The sequence below is a fragment of the Macaca mulatta genome, chromosome 13 (assembly GCF_049350105.2).
Source record: "Macaca mulatta isolate MMU2019108-1 chromosome 13, T2T-MMU8v2.0, whole genome shotgun sequence".
Lineage (NCBI taxonomy): Eukaryota > Metazoa > Chordata > Mammalia > Primates > Cercopithecidae > Macaca > Macaca mulatta.
The window spans coordinates 86,881,020-86,891,760 of record NC_133418.1 but is presented as its reverse complement, the minus strand read 5'-3'; the positions used below and the strand labels follow the sequence as shown (position 1 = coordinate 86,891,760).

Sequence of the window (10,741 nt, the reverse complement as noted above, 5' to 3'; positions counted from 1 at the left end):
GTGAGGTTCCCAAGCCAAAGTATCAATGCCATTGTGTGCAATTTTTACTTCTTTTCCTGTTTTCACAGTAATAGGAGCTGTAGTCTGGAAGACAAAGAGCCTTTGGTACCGCAAGCCCTATCATCTGTGAGAGTGGCGCAGTGAAGGCCTAGAGATTCATGACCTAGGCCCTGTGAAGTCAAGTCTTTTTACCAAGTAAAAAGATTGGCAATAAAATATTTCCACATAGTACATGACAGAATACTTGTACCCATCTTATTTTATTGGACATTAATTGCACTTATTAAGGCACATGTACCTTTAAAAAAATTAAGGAAGAAAATAGAGAAAGGACTGGTGTGCGGCTGAGGAAGAAAAATGTGTACTGCATTCTTTAGATGAAGCAGAAATCGATCAGCAACTTAAAGTCGCAATCTATTCAATCTTTCAACATTGCAAATTAATTCTCATTTGGCTTGATTGTTTGCATTGAAATGTAACTTCCGTGTTGGTTCTTAGAAATTAAAAAATATAGAGATTAGAAATTTGGTTGATGAAAACCTACAGGAACAAAAAGCATGCAGCCTCGGCCTGAAATGTAGAATGGACAAATAAAATGTTTACAGTGCAATATTTTAATGAATAATCCATAGCAACAGTTGAAATAAAGTGATGCATTAGACTATATTTGCTACAACATAAAATGAAACTTCGTAACAAGATTATGAAAGTGATTTTTATTATTTTGGTAGTGGTGTCCCAGTATAAGTAATGAGATACAATTTTTTTTTTAATTTGGTATATCAAACAGTAAAAGCTATATATAAATGTTGTTTCCCCAGAATATATTTTGGTTACAACTATGCATCATAGCTATTATGCACATACTAAAAGCAGTCATGATAAAGTACAAAAATAAGAAAAGATTAAATAAGAAGGTATCCTTGAGTTATAAATGTCTACTAAAGTATACCTTTTAATCACACAGTTGTGTCGCAGCTAAAAACACACAAATTAACACATACTGCTATGCAACTATTTGATCTAATATAGATCTACTAGAAAAATATTAAGGCTGTAGTAACACTTCACAGGTAAAGGCTAAGTTCTGGGACATGAAAGCTTTTAGAAAATTCACAAAACAAACCTGAGACATCTTTTTGTTTTGGAAAAAAGCAATTTTCTTACAGAGTCAAAGCTTTGACATACAAATGAAGCATTTAATAAACATTCTACTTTAACTATTGCAATAACCTGGAGTAAAACTTCTGACTTTAATGGTTGTCAGCAAATACATTCGCTCTCCTGTAGAAATACAATGAGGCTTTCTGATTAAAGCAGTAATCTTATTTCTCCAGCCTCCAAATTCAGTTATTTTTATTCGTTTTTTGTTTCCTTTCCTTTCTTTAACTAGATTATAAACATACTAAATAAGCCAGGTAACCTCCAAGCACCTTACTTTCTTCTGTACAAACACAGCTTTCCTTTTGCCGCAAGCATCTGATGACGACTGGGCCTACCTACATAAAAACAAATTGCAGCACATCTGGACCTGGTTGACGTCATGAGGCATCCAGATTGGTTCATGATTAATTTTGCTGCTATACGTTTCTCAGTCTAAAAAAATAGGCTACAGCAGCCCAGATTCACTGTCTCAGCCTTGCTGGGCCATAATACTTTGGAACGGCAAGTGCCAAAAAATTTAAATGTATTGGGCAAGCCTGATTTCTGTAGTTGACTTTAATGCCTTTAAAAATACTGGCATGATTTTTTATATTCAAGAAGTACAGCTATGAAATTTTAAAATAAAATTACATGAAATTTTATAATATTCCAAACCACAAAACAGATCTGCTATGTTGTAGACTTTTTTAATAGCCTATTTGAGATTTAACTCTGCTACGCCAAACATCTTTTTTCTAAATGTTCATGCTTTGAATTTTGTGCTCCAAATTAATTAATTAGGAATGAGTGGGAAAATGTTTAACCATCTTTCCTTCTTTTCAGTCTTTCTCTCTTTTCTCTTACCATCACCCACCCCCCAACACACATACACACAACTATCATAAACTCCCTTTTTTAAAATTTTGGTACAAAGATTCCAAAAAGCTAAACAAAATGTAATAAGCACTTAGCACTTAGGACACTGTAGAACTTCCTTTGGAAGTTTAATTGCAATGAAATTTAAAACTTGAGACTTCAATTCACTTTTCTAAATGTTAATGCATACATTTCATTTGAGCTTTATGCTTTGCCAGCTACCAAAGTAACTGCTATCTTAAAAAACACAACTGACCTCACCTCCACGGTCTTTTCCAAACAGCTTCCAAGACTATCTTCTGATTCTGACTTTCCACAAAGCAGACATTAATGTTAACTTTCAAAAAATCATCTAGAAGAGAAACTTGGTCAGTTGTAATGGGAATTCTGTCCCCAACTCTTGTCACCTCGTAAAAAGAACATCCAGGTAATTCATGGCATTTTCCATTATTCATTGGGCAGACACAGCTTACATTTCTCTGCCTTCCACAGGATAATGGTCAGATTTCCACTAACTTCAACTGGAACTCGATAATCAGAATAGTTTTAAAATTTAGTTAAAATTTAAGTATGCCATGAATTTGGAATTTTAACATATTAACTAGGTTATTTTCAAAACGAGATTCTGTATTATAATAGAATTTCAATAAAGACTGTATAAAAATAAGATCACATCTTAGGATCTAACTTTGAGATTTGCCAAAATTTGGGTGAAGAAGAGACCCTGCTTCATTTCCATGTCAAAAATAGGTGGTTGATTTAATTAAGCTCATTTTTAGCACACTTGGTTGCATTGGTTGTACTTTTCAATTTGCAATATTATGCAAGACATATATTATTCAACCTTTTCCTGAACAAGATAAAACTACTATACTGCTTATGGACAATTAAGTAATATATTGCATACTATTTGGTGACTTTTTTTAACCTATGAGACTTACTGAAATCAGTACATTACAGTCACATAATTTAAAGCTTGATTGGGCTGGTAATCTTTTTTTTTTTTCTTTGCTCATAATTGAAAATCTGTACTTTGGCAAGCAAGAGAGGTACAACGTCAGCTTGGAGTTTTACAATTTAACAATGTATACTTTAAAATTAATGATAAATCATGGAACCCCCACTATACTCACTAATTCAACTATTGATTTCTTTTTGAGCAACTGACTTTATGATCCATCCTTAAAAGTAAGGAAGTATACCAGGAGGCAAAAGGATAAATCCACCCATAAATACTAGAGTCTAAGTTATTTTCCTGAAAAGGTGAGAAGGAAATTTCTGGTCTTTATCTTTTCCCTTATCACCTTCAATCACACACCTTACACTGAAATTACTTGTGTCTGTCTCTTCAACAATATATTCTGAAACTTTGTTTAATATACTTTTTGTCTATTTCTGCATATGGGAGACCAATCTTGTATTCTCACCAAAAATGGCCTGATTACCAAAATACTTCTTCATTCAATAGTTTTGTGTAAGCGTTTGGGTGTATGTGTCTATATGTGCGTTTTAACTCCCCAAGAATGCTACCTTCAGAAATAACCAAGATACAGTATACATATAATAATTCATTGGACCCTTTAAGTCTTTGACTCAAAAAAATCTCCCAGAAGCTCCTGTATAGCCTACTACTCATGAAGAACCACTGGGTATGGAGCACACCTCACCTGACGAACAGTTGGTTTATGCTCACCCTCAAGGCTAATTGAGAAGCAGCACAAAAGAGGAACTAGAAAAAAAACGGAATTTTACTCCCCATCTCTGAAGATGTGAGTATTTCTAAAATTTGAGCTTGCCTCTTGCTTCTTATTGGCAAGTTTCCTCAGCTTGTAACTTTTGGACAGCACTATCAAGGAGCTCCATGGACTCTCTGAGAGTGACGTTGACTTTAAATGACTTAGGTTTAATGGTCAGACCATAACTGAAATTCATTTCAGGGCCATTTGGGTTGGCCCTGAAATTGCACTGGTGAGCCAGGATGGAGATGAAGAGAAAAAGCTGCATCTTAGACAGTTCTTCACCGATGCACCGCCTTTTGCCCACTGAAAAAATCATCACTCTGCTGGTCAGGTCCTTGTTGATGAGGCCATCCTTGTCCAAGAATCGAGCTGGATCAAAGTTCTCCGGGTTAGGCCACTTCACTGGGTCATGATTCACAGACCACTGGTTGACAAAAATCACGGTGTCCTTGGGAATGTGGTAGCCCAAGACAGAGGTGTTGGCATTGGTGGCATGAGGAATGGTGACAGGCACAAAGCTGGAGAAGCGCATGGCTTCATAAAGGAAGGCCAGGACATAAGGCAGGTTGGGCTGGTCATCCATACAAGGTAGACGGTCCCTCCCCACGACCTGATCCAATTCTGCCTGCACTCGAGCCTGCACATCAGGATACCTGTTTGGTGTTTAATGTGGAGGGAGAAAAGCAAGTGACCAAAATTCTTATTTCATCTAGAAAGCACATTATAAATTTATTTTAATTCTACGTTTCCTTAAATAGGCTATCTAGCTCAGTGACTAAATTAATATTTCTGGGGAAAAAAAAAATCTAAAACAGCTTCCTAATTTCTCACTAAATTACAAGACGGACTTTAGGAATTATATTTCCTGTAATAGACCTTGCGTGATTAACACTCTCTTTCCCATTATAAGTCAAAAAACTCTAAGTTTTCCCAGCCTCAAAAAGCACAGTAGTAGATAAGGCCAACTTTTCCCACTGGGTACTGCAGGGACAGTGCCTAGGGCCCACAACACTTTTTAGGGGCCTATGAAAATAGTTTTGTCTTTTACAATCTTCAGAACTAAAAAAACTCACTTTTAGGTAGAAGAAAATATTTTCACGCATCATTTAATGTATTCATCTTTATATCAGGGTAGTCATAAAATTTAAATTTTTAATTTTTTTATGGTATAAGGAATCTACAAAGGCAAAAGCACCCAGGGCCCACAAAAGTTAAAATGTGAAAGTAAATTTTTTTTCTCCCTCATTTCCCTGGACAATTCCAACAGACATGCTGTTCTCATTTTATACAAAGATAATTGGTGTCCTGAGGGATAAAGCTACATACTGTATTTTTTAAATTTAAAAGCCAGTTCCTAATGTTCATAAGATTATGGTACAAACTGTAATACTTACTCACTGTTGATGATGCAAACTGATACAATCTTTTTAAAAAACAAAATCTTAGTACAAGGCAAGAGACATGAGGATAACTTCTTCCCGCCTCATTTTAAACCCAGTAATCCATGCCCAGAAATGTATTTTCAGAAAATAATTTAAGAGGTACACAAATATAGGTCCACAACAGGACCTAAAATTCTAAAAATTAGCCACGCATGGTGGTACACACTTGTAGCCCCAGCTACCAGCCAGACAGCGGCGGGAGAACTGCTTGAGCCCAGGAGTTTGGGACCAGCCTGGGCAACGTAGTGAGACCCTGTCTTTAAGGTAAGTAAATACATAAAATTAAAAATTTTTTAAATGCAATCAAGGCCAATGACCAACGTAAAAGTTCAATAAATGATTATATATAACTATACACTATCGTGGCAAAATACTATGTAGCCATCAAAAATTACCAAAATAAGTATTAAAAGATTACAAATGTCCACTACCTTAAGTCAAAGTGTTAGAAGTCAAAAAACATGTAACTGATTGTTTGCAACTCCGAAAAAAAAATGTATACACATATGTGATGAAATGGAGAGTTATTTTTAAAATCGCTTCTTCAACGTTATATTGCAGGAGTCTGCCAACTTTTTTCATAGAAACATGTATGCTGGGGAGAGCCAGATAGTATCTGTTTTAGACTTTGTGAACCAAGCCCTCTTTGTTGCACTGCTCCGCTCTGCCCTGTGTTGTAGAGTGAACGCAGCCATAAACAATGTATAAGTGAATGGGCATGACTGCTTCCATAAAACGTATACACAAAAAGAGATCGTATAATTTGCCAAGCCCTGTCATGCTGTGTTTTCACTAAAAAGGAAAAAGAAGTATCAGCATATTGAATTGAAAGTGACCCCCAAATGGTTTTCTTTCTTTTTGCCGCCTAATTGGAGTACTCGGAGAACTACTGCGGTTCTAATGAAAAAGGCCGTTTCAGAAGTTAAAATGCCTATCTGGGGATGCACAAAAACCTATGGATCCTATTCTGGGATTTCCTTTTCCCTGATCTCCGGCTGACTTTTCTTTATTCAGTTTCTGCCTCTCCCTCACCCACCATGGGTGTTTCTATGGTTTTAATACTAAAAAGCCATTTTAAGTGTAAACTTTTCATTTGTGAAGGTAGCTGTACAGTATCTAAGGAAATACAGACTGCAGTGGATTTGAATAAGAAAACAGCATTCTCTGCCTTCCAAACACCTTACTGTGGTGCCTGCAGATTCAGCATCTCCAACTGCTCACTTGTGCGCCAAGAAATGACACAACCAGGATTTCTGGTCTCTTCCGCAATCAAGATTTGCCTTGCGAAACATTTGCCCCTAGGGGTACTGTTTCCAGAGTAAATACTACAGGCCGCCCAGTTAAATATGGATTTCAGATTAACAAGGGCTAATCTTTTAGTGTAAGTATTCCCGTGTAAAACTTACTTTTCTTTTGCCAAATCTAGCAACCCGACACCAGGGACCTATTGAATCCGTGCGTGTCGGAGCTTAGTAGAGACCAACGTGGGCATCAGGGGGTCCGCTAACCAAGTCGAGCGCAGGGGCCAGAAACGTCTGCAGGCGCCTCCTGGATATCCCATCTGCCTTTCTGGATGCTACTCTGCACTCGTAAAAGTGATTGTCTTCTACCCCGGCATTTCTCAAACTCCTAGCGCGCAGGTTTTATAAACCTAGCACTGCCCGCTAGTTGTGGCCACCTTCTGAAAGCTTCTGTGCGGGTTACAGAAGCCCGCACAGAAGCCCGGGCACCACGGGCTTCCTTGGCCTGGAACAAAGCCCTGACGGGCGGCCCGCTTTTAGCGCCACGGCTGGGCGGCCTCGGATCCACGCCGAGAACGAGCCGAGGAGAGGCCGCTGTGTTTAACATATTTATGGCGTTACCCTTTCTTTCGGAACTATTCCAGTTCTGCTTGTACTGCGCCAGGAAGAGAGATATCAGGGCTCATCTCCAGGCACTTAAAAACTCTTGTTTTTCCGGGGAGTGGAGGGGTCTTGCAAATGTGTTCTCACTCGCAAGCAGGGAAGGGGAGGATAGAGACAAGACAGGAGCTGCGGAGGGGTCGGGGCACCGCTGGGTGGGGCGCGTGCGCGTGTCTCAGCCCTCACTGTGTGTCCTTTGGTCGTCACTTTCCCGACGCGATCTTGGTTTTTGAGGGGTGGGGACCTGGAGCGAAACACCCGGGGCGCTGCTTGCAAACTCAGCATATTCTGTCTCTACTCCGCCTTTTTCAGAGGAGAAAAGACCTGGCCCACACCTCCCAGAGGCTTTACCTGATGAAGAGGAGGAGCAGCCACTGCAGCGCGGTGGACAGGGTGTCCTGACTGGCGCCGAAGATGTCAGTGACAGTGGCCGGCACGTTCTCCAAATCCAGTCGCGCGCCACCATCGTCTGAGTCCCTGGCCGCCTTCTTTTCCGCAGAGAGGATAAAGGCGTCCATCATGTCGCGGGGGGCGGCCCCGGGCCGAAGGCTTTCACAGTGCCTCAAGAACTTGTCCAGGACGAAGTTGCTGAAGTTGCGGTTGAGCTGCTCGAATTCGCGGAAGGCGGTGCGCATCGGGTTGGGGAAGTACTGCAGCCAGGGCATCACATCCACCAGACTGCCCGCGCCCACCGTGCGCCCAAACTCCTCGTTGTGGCTGAGCAGCTCACGGAACTCGGGGTCGTCGTGGCTGTAGCGGCAGCCGAAACACACGGCACTCATGACGTTGGCCACGGCCACGACGGTCAGCGGCCTCGGGTCGAGGAAGGCGCCGTCCGCGCTGCCGCGCACCAGCAACGCCACCAGCTCGCGCGCCTCGCTCAGCACGTGGCCCTCGAGGACTTGGCGGCTGCGCAGCTGGCGCGTGGAGAAGTTGCGCATTGTGCTGTGGGCTGCGCGCCGCTGCACCTTCCAGTGCTCCGAGTAGTGGCCGAAAGCCATGCTGCGGCCGCCGGAAATCACACGGAAGGAGGCAAAGGACGGCCGGTCGGCGAAGGCCGAGCCCTGCTGCACCAGAGCCTGGTGGATGGCGCGCTCGCCATTAAGCACCACTATGGGGCAGCTTCCCAGGCGGATCTGGAAGACGTCGCCGTAGCGCCGCGCCAGGCGCGCGAACGAGAGGTGAGACGCCTGGCCCACCGCCGCCGCGTTTCCGATCAGTGGCCAAGCAAACGGGCCGGGGGGCGTGGACCCGAGCTGCCGCCTCCGCTGCCTCAGCAGCCACTGGCCCACATGCACAGCGACCAGCACCGACAGGAGTAGCAGGAGCGTGGTCTGCTGGGTGGACAGCAGGTTTAGAGGCCAAGGGTCCTTCGGACTGAGGCCGGTGCCCATGCTGGGGACAGAAAGGAGAAGGCGTGACACTCAGGGGTGCAGAGACAGGAGCGGGCGCCCCACGCCCGTACCCCAGCCTCGGGGGACTAAGTGCCGTTGGGTGGAGAGGTCGGAGCTGACTCTCTGGAGAAATGGCCAAAAACACCCCTTCCCATCCCCAACCCAGTCTCCCTTGGAGAAGAGAAGGGGCGTGTTTCCACCTCGCTGTAACCCAGCGCCAACCTCTTCCCCTCCCCGCAAGGTGCGTAACGGTTCCTGCAATTTGGGGACAACGCTACGAGCATCGAGGCGGTGGCGCTTGATTTCCTTTAAAGTGCCTACCACGCCATTCCCTACCTGCAAGAATCCATCTGAAGAGGTCCCGGGGCAGCGGCTCCGCAGACAGACTGACCTGCGGGGAGGTGCGGTTTCCAGTGGCGCGGGACAACCGGCTCCAAGAAGGAACTGGGACCTTTGCCTAGGGTAAGACGTCAACAGGAACCCGCAGGCCCGCCCTGGACACCTGCTGCCCCTACTGGGAGCTTTAACTCCCACTGGGGTCTCTTGGCGTCGTCAGTGGCAGGAGCGCTTGAATTGGGATGGGGACGGAGAAAGGTGCCTCGCTCGCCGAGCCCCGCTGCACTTGGGGACCTGGTAAAGTCGAGGTTTCCTCACAGCGCTGGGATTGAGACTGGGGGTCGGTGAGTGGCGTCAATTCCCACGCTCTTGCGGCTCTCACAGCTGGCGTCGCAGAAGCGCTCCCTCCCACCTCAGAGTCAAAGCGCGCCATCCCGCTCCTCCGGGTTTTAAGAAGGAGGGCAGCGCGACCTGGCGGGGCGGGGCCTGCGGGGGGCGGGGCGCGCCGTACACCACGCCGCTTCAACCCGGACTCCCGTCGGGGCGCACCGGCTGGCCTCGGAGCTCTACCAGCAGGCTTTCGTGGGAGCGGAGGTGCCCACGTTTCCATTGTGCGGTAACCGCTCTTCATAACAGCCACCTCAGATCGAGGCTCCACGGTGTCCCCAGAACTGCGCTGGGGACCACCTGCCCCTGCCGGTGCTCTAGACGTGGGAGCGCGCCCCACCCCCAGCGCACGACCTCCCTTCCCTCTCCCGGTCTTGAGCTTGCTTCCCGGAAAGCCAGTGTAGTGGCAGAGGTTTGCCTCACAGCGCCCTGCCTCAGAGCGCCCCTGGTTTGTTGTTTAAATTTTATCTTAGGTTCTCGCAAACAAATTGCCACCTCAGTGGAGGCTCTTTGGCATGCAAAGCTTTTTCCAGTTCTTGCGGCGAGATCCGTAAAAGTAGCCGCTCCCCCGCCCCGGGGCCCCGACAGTGCTTAGGAACACAAAGGCTCCTGGGGCGCAGCTGACCCTGAGATTTCCCGCGTAGAGGCCACTCCAGGTGGCGCCGCCCGCTGGAGGGCGCGGGGCCGCCCAGGCTGCGACGGAAGCCGTTGGCGCAGGGCGGGGAGCCAAGCTGGGGCGACTGGGGGGGCTTGGGGGAGCTAGCGGGGCGGATCCGAGCGGGGCGGAGGGTGGCTAGAGGAGGCAAATCTCCGCGTTCCGGCGAACCTTATCGGGTTGAAAAGTTTCTGCTGTCGCCTCCCCCTTGCGTGCCGAGCTGGGCTTTGCGTGCGCCGCTTCTGGAAAGTCGGCTCCAGTCATATCCCTGGGCGCTGCCCGCGGCTGCCCCTCCCGCGCTTCTCACGGCACCTGACACGCGGAGGCGGCGGCCGAGGGTGGGGTGCCGGCCACCACCACCCTTGGCGTGGGGTGCAGGCCGCCACCACCCTCGGCTGCGCACGCACAGTCGCGCCTGCCAGGCCAGCGAGGCAGACGCTTGGGCCACCACCCGCAGGCCGTGCATCGCGACCTCGCCGCTCACCCGCGGCTCTGTGGTCTTCCTGGGCGCGTGTGCGGTCGCGAAGGGGGCGCTCGGGCGGGGGTGGCTTCCCCCGCCTGGCGCGCCCTTTCCTACATGTTGATGCATAGGATTTTCAAGACAGCTAAGAGAACAAGGACTTCACGAGGCAGGGGGAAGGGCGAACTCGAGGGAAGAGGTGAAGTGTATCTAGTTAACCAGGTAGGAATTGTGCTGGCTTCATCAAAGGATAAATATAAAAGTGATGGGCTCACCACGGACAACCCTGCACTTTGAGCTCCACCCGCGCTGCGAATCTTGTGCTATGATTGACCTGTTTTACAGATGAATAAACTGGTGTTCAGAGAGGTTGCGTGACTTAACCCAGGTCACGCAGCCATCAAGAAG

At 46.4% G+C, this 10,741-nt stretch overlaps 1 protein-coding gene across 2 annotated transcripts; it reads right to left on the bottom strand.

Annotated features, from left to right (window-relative positions):
* Nucleotides 1-701: 701 nt before the first annotated feature.
* On the bottom strand, nucleotides 702-9,922 carry CYP1B1 (cytochrome P450 family 1 subfamily B member 1). Of its 2 annotated transcripts, none has more exons than XM_015112091.3 (3): nucleotides 8,832-9,922; nucleotides 7,453-8,496; nucleotides 702-4,411 (listed from the first exon to the last, which is right to left on the bottom strand). In XM_015112091.3, exons 1-3 carry the CDS (start codon nucleotides 8,843-8,845, stop codon nucleotides 3,826-3,828), a joined length of 1,644 nt encoding a protein of 547 aa, XP_014967577.3. In that variant the 5' UTR covers nucleotides 8,846-9,922; the 3' UTR covers nucleotides 702-3,825.
* Nucleotides 9,923-10,741: the final 819 nt, after the last annotated feature.

Coding starts and splice junctions, on each gene's coding strand:
- CYP1B1 (XM_015112091.3), bottom strand. Junction 4,412..7,452: donor CTGCTCCTCCTCTTCATCAG/GTAAAGCCTCTG, acceptor AACACCAAACAG/GTATCCTGATGTGCAGGCTC.